The sequence below is a fragment of the Scleropages formosus genome, chromosome 4 (assembly GCF_900964775.1).
Source record: "Scleropages formosus chromosome 4, fSclFor1.1, whole genome shotgun sequence".
Classification (NCBI taxonomy): domain Eukaryota; kingdom Metazoa; phylum Chordata; class Actinopteri; order Osteoglossiformes; family Osteoglossidae; genus Scleropages; species Scleropages formosus.
The window spans coordinates 28,318,296-28,342,803 of record NC_041809.1 but is presented as its reverse complement, the minus strand read 5'-3'; the positions used below and the strand labels follow the sequence as shown (position 1 = coordinate 28,342,803).

Genomic DNA, 24,508 nt, shown 5'->3' with positions numbered 1-24,508 from the left:
GGGAGGTATGGAGAGATACATCACTCACCAGTAAGTCGGTCCGTTGGGATCCACGGGGTGGCCGCACTGGACAGGAAACCTGCACGTGATCCGCAGCTCCACAGTAAAAGCACAAGCGTTGCAGAAAACGGCGCCTCCTTTCCTCCTCTGTCAAACGCCCGTTACTGAGTCGTATTATTCCCTGTCTGACGCACTGTTCTTCGAGCCCTGCACAGCTGACAAGGTTGCGTGCTTGAGCCGGCTCACTGTCCACAGGGCTGTAGGGCACCTGCTGCCCTGGCGGCGTCGGGGTCCGGCTGGACCCGGAGTTGCTCCGGTAATCCGGCGAGAACTCCTGAGAGAGTGGTCTTGACAATCGGGGGCTGGATGTCTTCTCCACTGGAGACCTGGAACGCACCTGAAAACTCTTGGTGCTGGGGAAGAACTGTCTCTCTGTCTTTCTGTCTGGGCTAGGGGGTGACTCTGGAGAGTAGGGCCCTGGGAACAGAGAGGCTGGACTGGAGATTGAGTATTCTGTGTAATTCTGGTTCTCACCTCTACTACCTTGCAAAGCCTCCGGGAAGGGAACGGACAGCTGCTCAGTAGCGCTGATCCCATTGGTCTGCACAGGGCTCGTGGGCTCTGCGCGAGGACCCGAGGAAGCATAAAGACGATCAAAAGACATGTCCGCCAATCATCATGCGTTTGCGAACTGGTCGGATCGGCGCCCCGCCCACCGTGACTGAGGAGTCGTGTCAACTGCTCCAACTGATCTGTGAGGCGGCTAGCGGCGTTTGCGCAAACCAGGAGCCGTTCTTGGTTCGCCTCTGTCAGATCCGCCAGCTCACGCCATTCCGCTGAAGTCATATTAGCAGGCGGATTCTTCTGTAGCGTCCGGACGGGAGTCCGACACGGACGCGCGTTGCTATTACGTCCAAACACAGACGAAATATATAATGACTTCACGTGCAGTGTGAGGTTAGACGTGTACGGTGAGTATTGTAAGACACTCGGTGGGAGTGAAACAAGAAACACGAGACCAGGAAACACACACGGTGTTGGAACTACGGTGAACAGTGAAACGCTAATCTGTGAGTCTGACCGCAACCCTGAGACGTGACGAAATACCGGACAGGAACGATGGACCAGGACTGAAGAACAAGAGGCAGGAACTGACGGGACGGGCACTCGGGACTGGAACATGCACACCTAGAAAACAAACTGAGGGAACAAGAGACTACCAATCGCCAACGAAGCACAAGAGAACTGCTGATTAAGAATCCGCGACTAGTTCTGCTCCGCTGGCTCCTTTTATACCTCCATGTCCTACGAGACTGTGAGGTGATAGGTGAGCGTTAGCTAGCGGCACTGAGTGGCGCCGCCTCTGACCAGGAGGGGCAGTGACCCCGTGGGATGTGACAATACGTTATTTCCTGACAAGGACAAAATCGGTTCCGAAATCTGATGAAATTAGTTTCTGTTTGCTTCTTGCAGTGAATTTCCCATATAATAAAAAGTGACTGCTTTTAAACTATGAAGGTACTGAAACCCAAGACATAACCTAACACGTAATCTTAAACGATTTCATGAAATTAGAGTATGTACAAAAATTTTCTTATTTTTTTTAATAGCAAAGGGAGCGGAAAAAAATTTGATGATTTTGGATATTACCTGCTGCAGACGTCGAGACTTAATTCAGCTGTGTTAGATGTTCATCATTACGCATGCTATATGAATTAAAATTAATACACTTACATGTTGATTCTAACAAATTATGCTTAATTATTTACCAAGTGGAGAGAAACCTAGCACATAGTAGATGTGAAGTTTAAACTACGAAACAAGTGTCGATTCCATCTTACCTTCTCACTCTTGGGTAACGTTTGGTTCCGTTTTAAGGAATCACCTCCATTAATACTGATCAGTTCCGCCTCTGCAGGTGGGAAAGGCGTTGGCAAAACCACCACATCACTCTTCAGCGTGTCTGAGCTAAAACACACGTCGTACTGCTGGGTGGACTTGGAGTAAGACCAGCTCCCGTCAGGGTGTGTGGTGATGACTGGAGCGCTGTACCGACTCAAACTGCCGTCTGTCCTGTGGCACTTTACTGCCACCAAAGTGATGAGACCCAGTAAAAATATGAGCGACACCGACACGATGGCGATGAGCAAATACAAGTTTAAATCGGAAAAGCTCTCCTCTTTGCTCGGCACTGGTCTGAACGGAGTCTGCATTTCACCCTTACTTTCCACAACCACAACGTCTATTGACACGGTCGCTGACAGTGAAGGTTCTCCGTTATCAGAAACCAGGATGAGCAGCGGGTGAGTTTTCAAGTCATTGTCACTCATTCGTCTCTTAGTCCGTATCTCCCCGTTGCTCGTTCCGATTCTGAACAGGTTGCTTCCCTTGGGCTCGGCGATGTGATAAGACAGTAGAGCATTATATCCAGAGTCGGCGTCTACAGCCCTGATCTTGGCCACGAAGTATCCCGCTTCGGCAGAGTAGGGAATGTTCTCGCTATTGACGGAGCCCTGGTCAGAATAGGGCGGCAGAACCCCAGGACTGTTGTCATTCTCATCCAGGATAAAAACGTTCACAGTCACGTTGCTGCTCAGTGGAGGAACTCCAGAGTCCGTGGCCTGAACTTGAAACTGGAAGGTTTTTACTTCCTCGTAATTGTAAGACCGCATGCTGTGTATTTCCCCGCTAGCAGAGTTCACGTTAATTAAAGTCGAAAAAGGCACATTGAGGGAACCGCTGTCCACCAACGTATATGACACACGGGCGTTTTCGTTTTCGTCTGGATCGGTCGCAGACACAGTACTTATAACGGTCCCTATCTGACTGTTCTCCTTCACATACACATTAATGACCGGTTCTGGGAATCGAGGAGCGTTGTCGTTCACATCAGAAACATGAACGGTTATGACGCTGGTGCTGGACAGAGGAGGGCTTCCCTCATCAGTAGCTGTAATAGTGACGTTGTACTGAGAAGTTTTCTCTCTATCTAGAGTTGATCCTAGTTTTAAAGAATAGTAGTTTCTGTATGACTTCTCCAATAAAAAAGGAGCGATTCCGGAAATATAACAATGTACGACTGCATTTCTTGCGTCATCCTTGTCTGAAACTGTAATCAGTGCAACGACAGTGCCAGGTGTTGCATCCTCTTTGACGGTCTCGTAAAGGGACGTCATTTTGATTTCCGGAGCATTATCATTTATGTCTATAATTTTCACCAATACTTTGCAGTGGGAAGCCAGGGGCGTATGGCCTTTGTCTCGCGCTTCAATTCTAATTTCATAGACGCTGCTTTCTTCATAATTCAAATTGTCAGTAACTGTTATCTCACCAGTATTTGGATTTATTGCAAATTTATTCAGAATGTCCTTTGCTCCTTCGCTACTAAATGAATATACAACTTGGCCATTAATGTCCTCATCAGGATCTGTTGCATTTAGCTTTATTATAGTTGCCCCTATCATGACGTTTTCGGCCACGCTTACCTTGTACACAGCATTCTCAAATGCCGGAGCGTTGTCATTGGCATCAAGCACATTGACAAAGATCTGTAACGTCCCTGACCTGGGAGGTTTCCCACCATCAACAGCCGTCAGTAGGAGATGAATTACAGGCTGTTTCTCTCGATCTAAAGCTTTATTTAGGACTAACTCGGCAGATACAAGAGCTCCATCAGTATTTACGTCGATCGAAAAATATTCGTTTGAACTGAGCTTGTAGTTTTTTACAGAGTTGCTCCCCACGTCCGGATCAACTGCATTAAGCAGAGGGAATTTTGTTCCTGTCATAGTAGATTCAGCGATCCTAATGTTTGCTGATTTCTCTGTAAAAGCTGGAGTATTGTCATTTATGTCTAATATATTTATTTCAAGTCTATACACGTTCAAAGGATAATGTAAAATTATTTCCAGTTCTACCGAGCATGAATGACTGTTTAAACATAGCGCCTCCCTGTCAATTCTTTCATTCACCAAGAGCATACCCGTTTTGGAATTTACATCAAAATACTTTTTAGAGGATCCCGAGATAATCTGAAGCATGCGCAGCTCCAGCTCGGGCACTTTAAGATTCAAATCCTTCGCTATATTTCCTACGATTGTGCCCTGGCTTACCTCTTCGAAAACTGAGTAGACAATTTGTTCAGACATCACATCCCGCAAACAAAGCAAAAGCAATAGCAGTCCCGTTGTCCGTATGTATATTCTTCTCTCCCGCAAAGTCATCGCTACCAGGTCGTTTTTAAACGGCGCTCAACTGTGCAGTGATGTTCAACTAGAGGCTCATATAACTGAAGACATAATCAACAACCTTGCTATTTTAAAAAAAAGCAAACATAGTCCCGACAACCAGCACCACATCTTCCTGCAATTTCATTTGCGAAGACCAGAGAGAACCCTGCGGTAATTCACAGGAGTCCGCGCCCGTCGATGTTTGCAGTCATACGGGTAGACAGTGACACCGTGTGGAAATAATGTATAACAGAGTCGTGTTTGTTTTTAGAATTTAAATTCAAAAAGCTATACCTGTCAACAACAATAACAACTGCATTACCAAATGGTATCCTAAAGTACAATACAGAAGTAATCGTAACATTTAAGTTTCTCTCCCAAACAGTACATGCTACAGTTCTGAGTCCTAATGCACCTCTTAGGATAAATTCAATAGTTTGAAACCATAGCAGCAGCTTGAGGCTGGGGCTAGGACTTGGACAACTTCTTATAGAAAACCTTAACATGATATATAATATTACTAACAGACCCGAACTGAAATATAAGAACAGTTGGAATTCCTGAAACAGAGTACTTCAGACGTGCTGTTATGTATTCATGTTGACCACGACATAATTTCATTACATTACCTTAAATAATCAGTGTCACGTTTTGACTAAATAGAACACAAGCAACAATAGAATGACGGCAAAGAGGGGGGCGGCTGTTCATCAACACAGTAGAGTAAACCGAAAACTATTCAGGACCATGGACAGCGTCAAAATGCTGGTCAGTGGACCCACGGTCCCCTCAGCATGCAGCTGTCAATAAGAACGCTTCAAGCCGTTTATACGTGTTTAAAACAGTGACGTAACAACTTGTCGGCTGTTGGGGGAACGAAAAATGAAAAATATCAGCAATAGAACGCAATGAAGTTATACACAGGTCTGCACGAACATGAGGATACGCCTACGATTTCACACGATCAAGTAATTTAGATGTGTAAGAACAGATTTTAAATGTAAACATTTTAAACGGGTTTAAATTATCATTTTAAAACTTTGTAAAGTTTTAAACATTAAGGTGAACGTGTTTATTAAGATAATTCGGAAAGTGGCAAAAACTCTGGTAATGTGTTGTGCACCGTGGGATGACGAATTGAGATGCACAAATTCAAACTATTTCGACCATCTCGACATTATTTTGTTTTTTTCTTGTTAAGTACCGATTTAAAATACATTATGATGTATTGTAACAAGTAATACAATCAAAAACTTTTGGTGATTAGACTTTTTCTGAGTGTATGTGTGTGCATAAATGCATAAATTGTACTTTAGCTGAGATGGACGTCGCTTTGGACAAAAGCGTCTGCTAAATGAATGAATGCAAATGTAAATGTGTGTGTGTGTGTGTGTGTGTGTGTGTGTGCGTTCGTGTCAGCAGAGTTGCACTGCAAAATTATTAAAAACGCATAACAGTGTTATTGCGGTTAAGAACTGGTAACTGAAACCAGAGCAATATTAGTTCAAAGTCGGTTCCCTGTGACTGTACAATGACCATCGAGCAAGGTATTGTGCTAATTTGCTTAATAATGTTGGATGCTTTAGATAAAACTGTTACAAAAACAACGACTTAACTGAGTGATATGCACAAATGGTCGTGCTTACCTCAGTCCTGGGTGATACTATAGGTTTCCTCTTTAAAGCGTCTTCTGTAGTTCCAGATAAGGCCACTTTTCTGTTTAAAGAATCAGCTCCATTAATACTGATCAGTTCCGCCTCCGCAGGTGGGAAAGGCGTTGGCAAAACCACCACATCACTCTTCAGCGTGTCTGAGCTAAAACACACGTCGTACTGCTGGGTGGATTTGGAGTAAGACCAGCTCCCGTCAGGGTGTGTGGTGATGACTGGAGCGCTGTACCGACTCAAACTGCCGTCTGTCCTGTGGCACTTTACTGCCACCAAAGTGATGAGACCCAGTAAAAATATGAGCGACACCGACACGATGGCGATGAGCAAATACAAGTTTAAATCGGAAAAGCTCTCCTCTTTGCTCGGCACTGGTCTGAACGGAGTCTGCATTTCACTCTTACTTTCCACAACCACAACGTCTATTGACACGGTCGCTGACAGTGAAGGTTCTCCGTTATCAGAAACCAGGATGAGCAGCGGGTGAGTTTTCAAGTCATTGTCACTCATTCGTCTCTTAGTCCGTATCTCCCCGTTGCTCGTTCCGATTCTGAACAGGTTGCTTCCCTTGGGCTCGGCGATGTGATAAGACAGTAGAGCATTATATCCAGAGTCGGCGTCTACAGCCCTGACCTTGGCCACAAAGTATCCCGCTTCGGCAGAGTAGGGAATGTTCTCGCTATTGACGGAGCCCTGGTCAGAATAGGGCGGCAGAATCCCAGGACTGTTGTCATTCTCATCCAGGATAAAAACGTTCACAGTCACGTTGCTGCTCAGTGGAGGAACTCCAGAGTCCGTGGCCTGAACTTGAAACTGGAAGGTTTTTACTTTCTCGTAATCAAAAGACTGCATGCTGTGTATTGCCCCGGTTAAGGAATTTACATTAAATAAAGACGTTAAAAGAGCACCGTTGACTGTTACTTGAGGTAAAGCATAATTCACCTGGGAGTTCTCATTCAAATCGGGGTCTGCAGCCGACACTGTGTATATATGACCGCCGACAGGGCTGTTCTCTTTTAGATACACATGCACTTCGGATTCTGGGAAACGGGGCGCATTATCGTTCACGTCCGACACCTGCACCATAATTACACGAGTGGTAGAGAGTGGAGGAGTTCCTTCATCTTCTACGAGAAGAGTAACATTGAAAAACGAATCTTTCTCTCGGTCTAGCGTGCCATCTAATATTAATGAATAATAGTTTTGGTAAGATGACTGTAGCTTGAATGGACTTCTACTCAACAGCTGGCAACGAACCGCTCCGTTCGTTCCTCGATCCTTGTCTGAAACGGTCATCAGTGCTACCACGGTGCCCTTACCGGCATCTTCCTTCACTGGGCTCAAGAGAGATGTTACTGTTATCTCCGGAGGATTGTCGTTCACGTCAAGAACCTCCACCAAGAGCTTGCAATGTCCGGTAGTAGGCATGCTTCCCCTGTCTGCTGCTTGGACACGAATCTCAAATATTCTATATTCTTCGTAATCAACTCTTCCTTTAACCATTACTTCACCCGTACGTGGATCAATTTCAAAAGTATCGAAGATATTTTGTGGGTTACGGTTGCTGAAAGAATATAAAACATCTCCATTTAAGCCTTCGTCCAAGTCGGTCGCATGGAGCTGAGTTATGACGGTGCCGAAAGGTACATTTTCGACAACAGACACTTTGTAAACCGATTGGTTAAAAACAGGAGCATTGTCATTCGCGTCCAAAACATTAATGATTATAGTTAATGTTCCCGACCTTGGCGGTGTACCCCCATCTATAGCCGTGAGTTCAAGCGCAATTGTGGCTTCTTTCTCTCGATCTAGAACCTTTTGTAGTACTAGTTCCGGCGATAATGTCTTATCGGTGTTCGTCTGTAATTCTATAGCAAAATACTCATTGTGGGAGAGTTTATATGTTCTTAGGGAATTTGATCCCACGTCGGCATCATATGCGCTTTCAACAGGAAATCGAGTTCCACCAGAAACAGTAACCTCGGTTATGTTGAGCGCCATATGAGAAACTGGAAATACTGGTGAATTATCATTAATATCCAGAACATTGATTTTCACCCTGTACAACTGCAGTGGTCTGTTCACCACTGCTTCTAAATGCACTGAGCAAGCGGCGGAGTCCGGGCAAAGCTCCTCTCTATCCACTCGTTCCTTCACGTACAAAAACCCGGTATCCGAATTAACGCCAAAGTAGTGCTTGTTTGGCCCAGAAACAATCTGAAAGCCACGGGCACCAAGTTCTTTGATAACAAGGTTGACATCTTTGGCTATGTTTCCCACAGGCGTCCCTAGTTTTACCTCCTCCGTCAGCGAGTAGACGATCTGTCCTGAAGCCTGATCACTGAGCCATGAGAACAGCACCAACAGAAAACCAACCTCCCTCGTTTTCTCCTTTGAAAAACCCAGCATTCCTCCGTTTGCAGGCAGAAATAATCCAAAATAATGACTTACATTCATAACGTTAATGTTTCCAGTGGACAATGCGAAATCGGACAAGGAGAAGACCCGAAACCACCCTTGTCGTTACAAAGAACATCCTGTATTTTCAGTAAAAAATATATGAAAAATTTGAATTCAACAATTCAACGAATGCACGTCTTGCCTGCAGCATATTTGTAAAAAGATGATTTACTTCTGAAACAAGTACGACCCCGCTCACTGGATTTTATATATTCAGCTAATGACCAATAATCAAACCTCACTCGAAGTAGCTCATAAAAATGCTGGCCCACAGCACAATAGCACGTCTTCTTCAGTTAGAGGCGGGGTGATTTCTGAAAATGATCTTGTGAACAACGAGCGACACTTAGTGGCTAACGGTGAGAAAATTCAAATGAATTCTGGTTTCTGGAGCGTTTTGAGCCATGCTATCCAGTGCTACACGGTCATACCTGAGAAACCTTTTTTTTTACTTTCTGCCCTTGTTTTAAATATATGGATGTATTTGGAATTTCTCTGTCCAGATGTCCAGGTGTTCCATCTTGACATTCAGACTGCAACCGTTTCATCACCAGTCGAGGTGATATCATCAGTGCTCAGCGTGTGTACTGCTGCAGTGGCCCAGTGACATTTATAAAAATAATTCTAAAACACAATAATAGCAGTTGAAATATACATGACACAACTGTATTGAGGCCCAACGGATATAATAGGCAGCCACCAGTAGTGGTATGATACACAGTGTCAAAATTCATTCAAAGTGATAGTAATTAATTAAATTCTTAATTCTTACGAAGTATTACAAATGTAGCAGTAATTACCTGCTTATAATATAATTAGACATAGAACTTTTAAATTAAAAAAAATTTCACAAATGATGCTGTAATATAATAAACTATCTAACTGGGATCTTTCCTTGAACAAACATTAAACTGGCTTACAAAAAGTGTACGATGTGATGAATTGATGTGGCCCACACTGGATTATGTCCTATAATTCCAGGAAAGGTTCCAGACAACTGTGACCTTGTACTGGACAAGCAGCTATTGAAAATGGATGAATGAATGGATGAATAAATTAATATATGATGTATTTTTTTACAGTACTTTAGCAAATAAGAGTCAAATTACCTTGACTCAAGTAATATACAGAAAAAGGTTACGTATTCATAAATTCTAACATCCTAATATATGGTTATTGGATGAAAATATATTTTTCCACTTGTTGGAATAATGATTTGTGTTACTTAATTTCAACCATCGTTAATAATGATCATTAATTATGATCATTGATCTGCCATCAAGATTTTCCAGCTGCATCAGAATGCCACAGCACAAGTGCTGTTTGACTTGTGAAAGCATTCAATGTATCTCCCCTGATCATCTCTCTCATGACACAATGACAGATAATGACATGATGGGCTTCCTTTAGCTGCCTCTATCAAATTCTGTTACAGCCTACTAGTTTAAGGATCAGCGACCCTGATAAGGATCTACAGGCCCTGATCATTCCCTACAGGCAACAACATTGCTTCAGTCCTCCTCTTCTGGCTCCTTGGTGGTCCCACATACAAGAGGTACAAAACTGAAAGTTTGTAATTTTGGCATTGATGTAGCGGAATGAGCTCCATCTCTTTCTGAAAACTGAGTCCTTTTCAATATTTATTGTGTCTCAAAATACCTTTCAGACCCACTTGTCTTAATCTCCTAACCACTCTGCACAATTACATAACATCATCTGTCATGATCACTTTTATACTTTCTTTGAAATTCATTTCTATAGGCAGCGACTAGCGTAATGTGTGCTGCCAAAAACAGCAGTATTGGACAAACTGACTGTGATTTGCCAGCTGTCTGTATCTAAAATTTGTGAAATACACTTGTGTTTATAATGAGTTCTGCACTGCTTTCGAGAAAATATTCAGCTAAATGAATAAATATGGGGGGTGCGGTGGCGCAGTGGATTGGACCACGGTCCTGCTTTCTGGTGGGTCTGGGGTTCGAGTCCCGCTTGGAGTGCCTTGCGACGGACTGGCGTCCTGTCCTGGGTGTGTCCCCTCCCCCTCCGGCCTTACGCCTTGTGTTACCGGGTAGGCTCCGGTTCCCCGCGACCCCGTATGGGACAAGCGGTTCAGAAAATGTGTGTGTGTGTATAAATATGTTATCAGAAATATGTTCTCAGTAACTTTGTCTAATCATGTTTTGGGAAGAGTGCTGCTTTGTCAGTGCAAAAATGTATATGACTATCAGCAAGAGCATGTTTCTAAATAGGTGTGTTAGGGATGTGTGCACTTGTCAAAGAGAGTTTCAGTGTAAGCATGTGAGAAACTGAATTGTGAGAGTCTCCACCCCACTTACAGACTGCTTTGTGTCCACCAGTGGATTTCCTCCTAGGATGTCAGTAAGGAGCTCAGGGAAGCTAAAGCAACTAATCTGTGGATTAGATTAAGGAGCGGCAACTTCATCCTGCTTTGACAGAATATAATCTTTAATAGCATTTACAATAACAATGTGTCTCTTTGCCATGATAATTTTTTTTAAGAGAAACAATTACAGTGTTTCAATATAGCTAGATTTTAAAGTCAGTAATAGTAGTGCTCCTGCTCCTTGCAGTCAACTTAATTTATAGAATGCAGTAACAAACAACTGGTCATTGAGTTGTACTGTAACTTTTCCTAATGGAATCAAAAACATAAAAATCTAAACTGCTTGTTAGGGACATCTGAGAACCTCTGACCCCTTCATGAGGACATTTAAGGAAGCCCCTTAAAAAAATGCTGTATAAACACAGTTGCTTGTACAATGTATAAGAGTCTTGGTCACAGACCAATCTGGCTGATGTGGGTGTAGAACACTTGGTAAAACTGAGCTCAAGTAATATTTTTAGCCAAGATTAACAATCAGAGTGTAAGTATCTGATTCCCAACATGAGCAGAATATTTCACAGAATAAGACCTTTAAATGAAAAGACTTTACTGCCCTATGCACTTAACAGTAGCTGATTCAATGTCATAGTGGTGTAGAAAAAGTATTTTTCCCCATTCGCAGTTCTTCATTTTTTTCAGCTTTTGTCATTAAATTTGACCAGTTTTTTGTCAGTTCAACAGGCATATGAATGGAGCTCCAGAAAGGAAAAAGTGAACCCCAGTATTCTTTTTCAGTTCCTTGATGTGGAAGATAATGACATGGGCAAAATGAATACGAAAAAGTAAAATTCCCCAGCAATCAATATTTGATGCACTAACCTGCAATTACTGCAGCTAAACACTTCCTATAGTTGATGACCAGGGTCTCAGTGGTGGAAAAATAGCAGCCCACTCCGTTATGGATAACAGCTTTAGCTAAGCAGGTTTTAGCATTTGCAGGTTTTCCAGTAGGAATAGTTGGTTTCAGGTCTTGACAACATCTTAATTGTATTCAGCTGAAGTCTTTAACTAGGCCATTACATAGCTTAATTTTCAGCCATGCTGATGTTGACTTGTTTGCACATTTTAAGATCATTGTCTTGCAGCATAATGGCCTCAATAGAAAGAGGATGATACAAAGAGGAATTTTGGGGACCTTCAATGACAGCAGGTCTTGTAACAGGAAAACATTTCCAGACCATTATACTGCCACCATCATGCTTAAGATTTGGAAGAAGATTTTATCCTAAACTACTATGTTTGGTTTTTGCCAGATATAATGATACCCATATTGTCCAAAAAGTTCTACTTTAGATTTATCAGTCATCAAAAGATTCTTCCAGACAGCTTAAGTGACAGTCAGGTGCTTTCTACATTTATTTATTTAGCAGATACTTTTCTCCAAAGCAACTTCCAATGAACTCCATGTAGTGTTATCAGCCCATACACCTTATTCACCAAGGTGACTTGCACTGCTAGATACACTACTCACAATGGGTCACTCATCCATACATTAGTGAAACACACACTCTCTCTGTCACACACACACTATGGGGGGGAACCTGAACAGCATGTCTTTGGACTGTGGGAGGAAATCAGAGCACCTGGTGGAAATCCACACAGACACAGGGAGAACATGCAAACTCCACACACACTGAGTGGGGATTGAACCCATGTACTCTCACACCACCCAAGCACTGAGAGACAGCAGCACTTATCACTGTGCCACCTATTTACATCATTACATTTATCATCTTTTTTAATGTGGACAAAGATTCAGCAGTTTTGAGCGAGGGGGGGAGGTCGTTCCACCACAATGGAGGCAGAACCGAAAACCTCCATGCTTTACCTTTCATGCGTAGGACCACCAAGTGGGTAGATGTGGAAGAGTGCAGCTGGTCTGGTTGAGGTGTAGTGAATGAGGATGAGCTTTCATGTTCCTTTTAGTAAAGAGTGGTTTGAGCCTTTTCAATTCCTGTAGTGTCTTCTTGGTTAATAATAAAGAGAAACTTGAGTTGAGCAGCGAGAAGGCTGTAATCCCCTGACTACTGTTGCCTGAATAATGCTTATGGAGCAATTTTTGCATTTATTAATTTAGCAGACAGTTTTCTCCAGTGAAAACTACATAATTAATTTTTTCACCCAAGGTGACTTACAGTGTGAGATATTAACTATAGTTAGTCACTTATCTACAGCAGTGACACAAACTCTCACACTCAAACTATGGGCAGTTTTACTGCCAACAAATTTACTTGAAACATATCCTTGGACTGTGAGAGGAAACTGCAGCACCTGCAGGAATTCCATGCAAATGCAGGCAGAACACATAAACACTCCAAAGACTGAGCAGGGAATCAAATCCACATCCTCTCATACCACCCAGGTACTATGAGACAACAGTGCTACTCGCTGCACCACCACCCAGTAGGGAAAGCCCTCCTAGGCAGAATCAGCACTGTTACAGACTTTCTCCATTTGATGAATATGACTCTCATCATGGTTTAATTGATGCTCAGAGCCTTAGAAATAGCTGTGTAATAATGCCCAGACTGACAGACTTCAGCAACTTTTTCCCAGAGGGCCACAGAAATTTCCTTTCACCATGGGATTATGTGTCCCTCTGTCTGTTTTGTCAACTTAACTTTTTGTGGCAATGGTTTAAGTAGTTTAAGATTATACTGAACAGGCCTGCCCAAAATCAGGCCTGATTCATTCAAATTAGGCACGTTAAAGAGGCAATTACTTTTTCACACCAATTATTTAATTTAACATTTAAGTATCTTCCACTCCAAGAAAATTGCATAAAACAGTCCTGGTATCACTTTTTCTGTCAGACTCCATTCCTGTACTACTAGAACTGAAAAAAAGATCTGATCAAATTTAATGGCAAAAATCTGCAAAGATAAAGAAAAATAGGATGGGAAAATACACTTTTTAATGCCTCAGTTATTTGACACTCTGAGCAGCATAATGTAGAAGAGTATACTGAGGAGTGGCAGCAAATTTTATTGGAAATATGTGACTGCAAGAATATAAATATGTGGTTGCAAGGTGAGCATCTATAGTAATGTAAACATGTGTCATTAGCAGAAAACAGAACATTCAGCTTGTATTATGAAAGTTTGTGACCTGAAATCTCCTAACAGCATCTCTGTCTGATCAGAATTTCATGATGTTACCCAGCCCTTTACATAATCACACATCCAGGCAAGCGCACACACTCTTCAGGCAGTGTGAAGTAACCATGGCGACAAGAAGGCACAGCCAGAATATTCAGCACTGGTTTTTCAGGTCTTTATTTTCTGTCATTGGTGACATTGATCCTTTTTATTAAGGTTCTTGAACAAGCAATATAGGATTACGTTGTTTTGGAGGTATGTCATGATATGTATTAGTGGTATATCCTAATAATTAATTTGTCCAGCTTCTGCAAAGAGAACAAGGCGTTCACACTTTATTCTTGTATAGGGAAATAAGCAGCATGTCTTCGAGATACATTCTTGTATATGAATATTCTGGGAACAGTAATAACTTGAGTCAGCTGAGAAATCTAAATATAGTAAGTGTTTCATTAACTGCTCTCAAAGAATTGAAAGCACTGTGAAAATATTTTTTTCAGCTTTAAAGGAAAGTGAAATAGTTTATTCTCGGTTCTTACTGAAGACAAAATGTATCACAGGTGAGAACATTAAAATCGGGATTTCAGCACTCCCCCTGCCTACTGTTACTGAAGGAATGAGTATTAGAGTATTCACACACAGGGTGGTGCAGCAGGTAGCACTGCTGCCTAACAGTACCTGGGGAGTTTGAGTGAAGTGTCCAAATCTGATTCATTCTGTGTGGGGTTTGGATGTGTTCCCTGTTTTCGTGAGGGTTTCCTCCATGTGCACAATTTCCTTCCACAGTCCTAAGACATGCATTTCAGGATGGCTGGTGACTCTGAATTACCCTTAGTCTGTAAATGAGTGTATGTCTGCAATCCTGTAATGGACTGGTGTCCTGTCCATGGTGTACCCTGAGTATCCTTCTTTCCTGTGTTTGTGGAATAGGTCCTGAACCACTGCGATCCTGACTTGGACAAGCAGTTAATGACAGTGAATGAGTTTATACATATACAAGTATGCATACATACATACATACATATATACATACAGTACATAGAAATGTTCACGCATAAAACTGTCCTTCAGGTTCTATAATTACTGCTGTCATAGAAGTAATCATGTTTGTGCCAAACATAAAGGCACACATGTCCTTCAATTTCTACAACTACAAAAGACACAGTACTGTTTTCATACCCTCTTTACACAAACACACACATCAACAGACATGTTAATCATAAGTTGTGTTTATTTCATTTGATATAATGATTAATTATTTACTGACACAGCATGCACCTTTGCCTGGGCAGAAATAGCTGGCCTTGAATCTTTCCACACTGCCATATGGCCTTGATGATGATCCCACTGCCGTATGGTCTCTTTTGAAGATCAAATCATTAGTCTCTCTACGTCGAGAGAATATAAAAGTAAAATTAATTTGGGAGCAGGTAAGAAACATGCATACTTGTTCTTTCTCAACCAGGAAAAGCCACAGCTCTTAATATAAGGAGCAGGGATCGCTAACAGCCAGATGGCAATGTGTGAGGCCAGTGCACAGCCATTGCAGGAGCACGAAGCAACACTATAGGAGCAAATACTGGGAAATGTACAAGTATTGCCCCTAAACATTACTACTGCAACATAACCAATACTACCCATCCTCTAAATTGAGTAAGGGAATATAGCACAGTTCACTACTACGTAACATCAATATTACGTTCAGGTACTTAACAAATTAGGTGCCCTTTCAATAAATTAATAAAAACATGCCAGTATCCAAGTTGGTGTGGTTACTAAAGGACACAGAATTCAGTGGACATTATAAACATCAATCTTATTTAGCAAAGCACCTTTAACAAGCAATGGTACAAAGCTTTTGCAAGGTAAACACAGGAAAAAAATACATTTAAAAGAAATTAGACATTATCTTTATAATACAGATATGTAAATGTACTTGAAATATAAAATCCAAAGTGTTAGTTTGATAAATTTATGCAAACTTCAATATAAACTTCCTGAATAACTAAAACGTTTTTTATTATTTTTACCAACCTAAAGAATAATTAAAACATCAGTTCTAATGTACTGCACTGTTACTTAAACATGTTGCATAGGAAAATGCCTTGTCTTATGCCAACAAAATATACAATGGCAAGCTAATTCACCTTGTGACAAAAAAGTTGTACATTCAAGTTAAAAAGGTGGCCATGCTTTTGCACTCTTGGGAAAGGTGCTTTTTCTAATTAACAAAAATGCAAAACATTATTTAGCTGGCAAACATTTGTTCAAAGTAACCTTAATGTACTACAGGTTCTACACCACGTGCAGTGGGGGTAGCTCTTTTCAAGATGTTGAAAAGCATCAATGCAGATTGTACAATATACTGACAAAATTACATCTTAATGGTCAACTTTTTTAAATATTTCCTTTACATGGTAACATTTGGATTTTATATTGCAACATAATTATTTTGGACTTCTGCTGATAACACCAAATATGAAAGCAGGATAATACAAACAACGTGACAGAACATACCAAATGTAGTGCAGGGAACATACAGCTTATGAGTACACTAAAGAACCCAGACACAGTGCGAAGCAGTGGGTCTCCAGTAGGGGCGATGGCAGCAACAGTGGCCCTTTGATGGATCTGGGACTATCATGCAAATTATATCATGTCTTTTTGCTGCAAACGGTGCAGAGAAAGATTCTGGAAAAAAAAAACAAAAAAACATATAATGTCATATCCAATGCTATTAAATTCTCGTTCACAGTAATACTGCTGAGCAGAAAACAATTTTGTGTTTACAATACAGGCATTAATATTTTTCTTTGTTTCTTTTGCTTAAGTGCAAATAGATGTATACAACTCAGCTTCTGATTACCAGACTCAACTGGCTCAACCAAATAAGCTCAGTATTTATTGTTGCCTTCAACTAATATATGGAGCTGGGCTCATTTGAGCGGATAGTTTAACTTATTTATACCATGTGCTGAATATCCTGTTGTACTCTAGTCTCATTACAAATCTGTTGTTTAGTCATTTTTGCTTAACGCTACTAATAATGCGTGTACTATTATGATCGTACAATGGCAGAATTACAAATGGCTCTTATACTTCAGAACAAAGACTTCAGTCTTGTTAAACAGAGCTCTGTTTTACCAGTTTTACCAGTCAGGCCTTCACTGCACCTATGAAGCCTCCATTTAACTAAAAAGGCTTTCAATGAGGTAATCAGGCCACAGTCCAGGAAATTAGGTCTCCATCCAGTTAAATAGACCAATAATTAAGTACCCGGCCTTCACTCCATAAACTACACTTCCAGTGTATACACTGGACCATAAGATAAGCAGACCTGCAACATCCACACAGTCTAGAGTTCTATAAAACCACTTTTGTGACAGAAACTGTTCAACGGCACATTGTTCTAACCACACAAACATACTGGACACAAATACAGTCATGTGAGAACACAAACACATAGACACTGGGAGACTCAGACACATTGGACCTGAGGAAACAGCAGTTGTTTACATAGTAGCTGACTACAGTAAAACAACATCATAGTTATTTACCATGTAACTGAAGTTCCAGTGAAGTACAAAAATGATAAACAGTATTAACAAGGCATCACCCTGTGGGGGCAGTCTGTCTCTACAGCTGGGACTGTGTTCTGTGAACACAAGCAATCCATCCCACACCACACCCACTGCAGTCCTTCCGCATGACCTACTGTCTCTGTCTGCACTGTGTATTAGAGCATGGCTGTGAGAATTTCAGAGCGTGCATTTTGGCGTATCACAGTGCGACAATGGCAATGTGTGTATATGTCTATGTACACGATATGTATGGCAACATGGTTATGAAAAGGTTATTGTGCATGTCTGTGTGTTGTAGGTGTACTCTACTTTCACACGCTTTCTCCCTCAAATGATGCTTGATGAGGGTCAGTAAAGCAACAAGGCTAGTCACGCTTTCAGTCACCCACATCCAGAGCCAAAAAAAACATCCTGAAAGGGTAAACACTGCAATGGCAATCACTGTACACAAAGCTCAATGCTATATGTGTTTTGAAATTATATATTTTAAAATATTTTTGAAGGTATAAGACAGTGCTGAATATTTTAATAAATTGCTTTAACACAGGCATGATGAGGTGGGTATGAGTGCATGTGTGCGTGTGTGCTTCAGTTCTGAATAGAAGCTGCGCCTTGATGCCATGGTTACAGATCTGCCTTCTGCTTCTGAAACAACGAGAGAGGGGGAGGGGGAGGGGGAACATATTAAATAGAGTAGTATTCATCCAAACAGAGGCCTGCACTTGCACAGTCCAAACAGATCAGCAACCCCCCCCTCCCCTAACATCTCTGGTTATCTAGGTTCTAGTCTGGGTACTACAGCCATGAAAGAAATCAACATCTTATAACAAAGACCAGAAAATTAGGCATGCTGTTTTGCCCACAGAATAAACTGCAGGTCAGAATCTCCTGAAATAATTCATTTTTACAAATATTTGGTTATACATGAAATTTCAACCTGCTTTGAGAAAGAAGAAATATTTCTCATAGATACAATTAAAAGTACACTGTTAGATTTACAGACAACCTAAAAAAAATTTTATTTGTTAGTTTACATACAGTAAACAATCACAATCATGATCCAGTTTAAAGGCATTTCTATGCATAAGGGATTAATATAGCATCTTAAAATAACTGAGGTACTTAAGAAAATATTCACTGTAATGCCCCAGATTACAGCTTCCTTCCCACAATGTTAGATACAACAGCCACAACATAAAACACACAGAACACTATCAGTCCATGGAGAAAGGATGAACAATAGCTTATTCTCATTATGTAGGCAGACCACTCCAGCACATGCTCAGTAGGGAGGTACCATCTTACATGATACTGGGCTACATGCAAACAGGAGGGGGACAATCTGAGATGAGCTGTTCCCTCCTCTCACTCAACCCCCCCCTTCTCTCACATCTGCTCCCTCCCACGTTCACATCAGAAATAGCCTCTCCAGTGCTTGTCATTTTTATTGGTTCACATGATCCCTTCCTCATCTCACTGAGCCTCAGACCCATCTGGTCCCGCTGGTGCTATATTCATCGATTCAGTTTATGCTTTTTAACAATGTGTATCTTCACACTGGCCACCAAGAGCTCTCTGTTCTGCCTGAATGCATGACACGATCACATTTTTCACTGCTTCAACCAGGTACCTGAATCTACAGTAGGAAACGGAATGGTAATTACATCAATGGCACTATTTAATGCACCAAATACAGAGGAATACTTAACAGAGGAGACCAAACTTCTACCATCATGCATTGTAAGACTCAGCTGTACTGAAATGAATGCCAGCATAGTTACCACAGGCTGCTGAAACAGCTTCAGTCTTATCAAGTTAAAACAAAAAACAAAACTGCAGCAGCATGAACTGTTTCTAAGCTTGTTTCTATGGCTCTTATGATGAGTACTTTATTGTCACACCATATTCCTCAGTGAAGGTAGTGTTGCAGAAAAGACAGAGTATTGGATATACTGATTTTTTAGATGGCAAAGCTGCACACACAGAAGTGTAGTGCCAGAGAAAGATTTTAATGTTCCTGTGCAAAGTGGAGGCAGTTTTTACAAGTTCAAACAGATACCATAACACATTGTACTTGCCTTCACCATGAAGGCCTCATCTCCCTATCCTCTCTCCATTGTACTCAGGGCCACCTTATATGCCATTCGACCCTTGTTGGACCGTACCATATTTAAAACGACATTACATATCATGGCTTACACACACACACACACACACACACACACACACCATCTGAACCGCTTGTTCCATACGGGGTCACGGGGAACCAGAGCCTAACCCGGCAACACAGGGCAAAAGGCTGGATGGGGAGGGGACACACCCAGGACGGGACGCCAGTCTGTCACAAGGCACCCCAAGTGGGACCTGAACCCCAGACCCACCAGAGAGCAGGACCCTGTCCAACCCACTGCACCACCACACCCCACTTCTACAAAACACTGAGTAACAAAAAATATACAATTAAAAACACAATACATGTACACATTCATTTGACACATATATCCAAAAACACATTTGAACACCCCTGCCTTACTAGTATACTCCCCAAGAAGGATGGGGCCCTCCCTTGCCATGATGCACTATAAAGCCAGTCCAAAGGGCTTTCTTCTGTTTGGCAGCAAAGAAACAGTACCTAGTAGGCCAAAGAGGTAGTTTGGCAAACTGCAGTAATAACCAAATAAAGGCAAGTGTAACAGTACTGCAAATGGAACTTTTCAGATGAAGTCTTATGCAGCTACTCATGTGATGTACATTGATTCATATGGTGGAAAGAAAATAACTGTACTTAAGAATCATGTGTCTGCATCTAAGTCTCTATTTCTGCTAATGTAACGTACACATTGTATTTCCTATGAGATGTACATCACTTTGGAGAAAAGCATCTGCTAAATGAATAAATGTAAATGTACAGGATAATTAAAGCAGCAATTAAACTTTTTTTACCTGAAACACTGAACAATTGAATCAGTAGTAACATGGCCTAAGATTGTGTTTGCACCCACACACAATGTTGTCATGTTGTTGCCCATGTGGTGACTATGGTTGTGTTTCTAGAAGGGTCTATAAGTGGTCATACTGGGCCAGTCACATTTACATATGGGCATGATTTAATTTTGCACTATGTACACCCAAAGCATTTTAGGTGTGACCATTGGATAACCTTTTAATTAAGTTTGTCAAATAACTGAAGTAAAAGCAACTGAAATCACCAAAAAACTGTATAAACCTGAATGGGACAGCAACATCGTGTGACAGGAATGTTTATATCCCGGCCTTTAAGCAGTTCATGTGCATGAACACACCAACAAGCACAGAGTACAACATTAATGTTCTGAGCAGTCATTTAAGCAAAAGCCAAGGGATTTCTATCAGTGTAAAGCTCTCAATAAAGATTTGAATAACTGAAACATACTGCCATACCTCAGGGGCAGATAGCCACATCTAGTGAAAGGTTTATTAAGGTGAAACAAACCACAGGGGCTTTATTCGCACAATGTTTTATGCTATTTGAGATTTTTGGTTTAAAATTGTTCTTTCTGTGATGCATTAGATCCTTTCCAATCATCCAACAGAGGTTTTTTTTCCTTCATGTTCTGTTCTCTTAATATTTGTGCTAACAGGCCATTTCCGCTTTTTATTTATATGATAATAATAGTGTTGATTTTTGTTAAATTCATCTTGGTTTTCACAGGCCTTAAAATAATTAAACCTGTAAGTACACACATTTTCTCACACCCGGTTCCTTCAGATCACACATACTTTGAGAATGTTGGCCATTTACAAATAAGAGAGGACAAGGTATCTACACCTAGACAAAGGGGCACCCATCCCTTACAATGAATGTCCTATGCTGACAGGCTGTACAAATCCGGTTTCTGTGCATTCAGCGTGACCGCACCACACAGAGAAGACATACAGTATGAAGGCTCTTGCACACCAGGGTGGCTGAACCCTCTGGGATACCTGCCAATAATTCATTGGTTTATGTGGCTGCCATGTCCCTACTCCGTGAGGCCTATGCCACACCGAGCACAGAAACATAAAATAAAGCAGACTGGTCAAAATATATTGTTTACTTATCAACAGTCAAAAGGACTGCGTAGAGTGACAGACTCTGCATCAGACTGATCTGCTATTAAGAACAATATCTCTTATGTATTATCTATTCTCTATTAAATCTTTTAATCACCTTCTTGAGCATACATTCATCCATTATGAATAACAGCTTGTACAACACAGGGTCTCAGTGGCCAAGGGCCCATCCCAGAGGCATAGGGTATGAGGCACAAAACACCATGAAAACAAAGCAAGCCTGTTTCAGCGCAGTCACACAAAATCACACATAACGGGCAGTTTACATTCTCCGATTTACTGGAAATACGCCTTAGAACTATGAGAGGAAAGCACAGTATCAGGTGAAAACCCACACGAATGCGGAGAACACGTGCAAACTGTGCACAAACTGATCTGGATTTAAACCCACAGTCCCGAAGGTAGGAGGCACTAGCACTACCCACTGTGCCACCATACTGGCCTCACATGAACATGTGCCTTATAAATGAGAGCAAGTGCTGTACTCTTTCTATTTCCATGGCAATAACCTCTGGGCAGATAAACACATTAAAGGAGAATGCACTTTACAACCACATGAATGCTTCAACCCAGAAATTAATTTCGACAGAAGTTATAAAGGAGTCCCGAGGAAAGCTTTGCAGTTTGCCTCACACAAACTCATTCACATTGTGACAATCAAAATCCAGGTCCCCCACATGACTCTGGCTATTATGCTATTCTGACACTGCAGTGCCTTTTCATCCCCCTCCCCCCGTCTCTCTCTGTGCTTGCTCCTCTGCTCAGACATGCAAGCACGAGCACACGGAGGGAATTACTATCACAGCACGCCGGAGAACCCCTATCTTCCCTCCCTGTGAACAAAGACTGACAATTTCGCCAGAATGGAAAAATACTTTTCCCAATTCTGAATATAAGCTTTCATTTTAATAAATGTGTTTCCTGGTTATTTTAGCTTTATTAAAACACAGCAAGGTCATTGCAAATAAAAATCATGTGAGAGAAGAAACACGGCTGTGCTTTTCAGACTAGCTGAGCACAGCACGTGCACTGTGAGGGTTTGTTTCTCTACCTCCATTTTGGTATGTTATAGCAGTCAGGAATGGATTCAGAGGATGTTGTGTGTCAATGCTTATGTGTATGTGCAAAATGGGGGGGGCGGATAGTGATTTAAGGGAGAACTGAGACTGACTTGGAATAAACAATATTACGGTTTTGTTTTGAACTGTAATAACCACCTCCATTTAGAGGATTTTTGTGGCCAAACCTAAGAGCCTCATCAGGCTAAGCTTGTTCTGTGAAATAATCACCCCTTTTCATATGTTCTTGTGAAGTATCACAAACACATTATGGTATGTTTGGCAAAGATAACTGACATTAAGATGTTTGTGAACTACAATAACCAGCTCTATAGGGAGTAACTGGGGACTTTGATGAAGACCCCATTAAATTGGAATTCCTGTAATAGAACAGGGAAATGCTTCAGTCTGACTTGCTTGTAGGTAGACAGCTGGTAGTAGGGATGTAAGTCAGTCTTATGACCTTTAAACCAAACCAGATGAGAAAATTGTTTTGTTACAGTAATAAGAAGCCCACGGTATTTTTGCTCACAATGCTAACATCATCTTAGACTCCTTAATGTCCTTCAAAATGACTAACGTTTTTAACTCCCTCCAGATTTTCAAGAAGAGCCTGTTACGATAATGAAAACTTGTCATGTTAAAGGAGGAGAAAACACACGTTAACTGAAACTGCTTGTCCTAAGCAGGGTCACAGCGAACCGGAGCCTAACCTGGCAACAAGACCAGAGGGGGAGGGAAAACACCCAAGACAAGATACCAGTCCCTCACAAGGGACCCCAAGCAGGACTTGAACACCAGACCCACCAGCAAGAAGGCACAGGTCAAACCCACTGCACCACCATGCCCCCCAAGAAGAAGAGGGAAGAAAACAGTGACATTATTGAGGTAAGAAGAACAAAAAATCAACTAATCTTTTCATTAATTTTATCTGACACTTTTCTCCAAAGCAATTTACAGAGTTAAGCTGCCTTTAATTATTTACCCATTTATACAGCTGGGGAATTTCAGCTGAGCAATTTAGACTAAGTATCTTGCTCAAGGGTACTACCACTAGAGGTGGGATTGAAGCATGCAATCTTTGGGTCCAAAGATAGCAGGTCTAACCACTATGATACCCATCTTAACATCTTGAGGAGGCCTCATGGAAGAATCACACATAATCCTCATCTGTAACTATGACAAGCACTTGAACAAATGTAATGGCACTGACAGACATTGTCTGGACATTACAGTTATTTCACATTTTTAACATGATTTTAATTGAGTTGCTGTAAAAAAAAAAAAAAAAACTATTCAAAACACTACATGATTCCAGATCTTTAAAATGTGGGTACATTAGCTTGTTTAAGGCTAAGTAACTGAAATTGCAACAGATCTCAATTACAGTTTTTCTCAATCAATTTGACACATTACTCCAAACTCTGGTCATTGCTCTCAAAACAATTAACACAGCCATCTGAACACTTCATTCATTGTCCTAAATAGACAAGAAATTACAATCTATCTCATACTACTTTCAAATTCTGAAGAAAAATAAAAAACCTATGTTTTGTTACAATTTGTTACAATTGTCTATAATCTATAGCAGGTATACAAAGTTTCCTTTGAGAGGAACTCTATCAGAGTGAAGGAGTTACGATTCCAGTTTGTTCAAGTACGTGTAAGCCACACAATTACTGCACTTTTATCGTAAGTACAAAGATATTGTTTTCCTGGATGTTATGTGTCTATATACTGTTCCGCTCTAAGTGGAAAAGTTCAGGCGTCTCTGGGTGTAGTGCTATGTTAAAGTGGGAACCCAGACTGTTTTGCAACAGTTACAGTATAAACTTTGCAATAAGTTTCTCTCAGTCATTTTAACACATTTCTCCAAATTAATGTAATTGCTCTCAAAACAATTAACACAGCCAACTAAA

The 24,508-nt window shown here is 41.2% G+C and overlaps 1 protein-coding gene across 15 annotated transcripts in view; it reads right to left on the bottom strand.

The window, feature by feature from the left end:
• Positions 1–24,508, bottom strand: part of LOC108934193 (protocadherin alpha-C2-like) — a 163,281-nt gene that overhangs the window by 67,892 nt on the left and 70,881 nt on the right. For 10 of the 15 annotated variants that reach the window (XM_018751730.2, XM_018751727.2, XM_029251191.1 and 7 more), the window contains exon 2: positions 15,072–16,549. The exons of 1 other annotated variant lie outside the window; for it this stretch is intronic. In XM_018751730.2, the coding sequence (XP_018607246.2) occupies positions 16,508–16,549 (42 nt within the window). In that variant the 3' untranslated portion in view covers positions 15,072–16,507. Of the gene's footprint in view, positions 1–1,841; positions 4,566–5,875; positions 8,599–15,071; positions 16,550–18,001; positions 18,085–24,508 lie in introns of those variants that run through there. 4 more of the 15 variants (XM_018751735.2, XM_029251192.1, XM_018751723.2 and 1 more) reach the window with 3 other exon arrangements.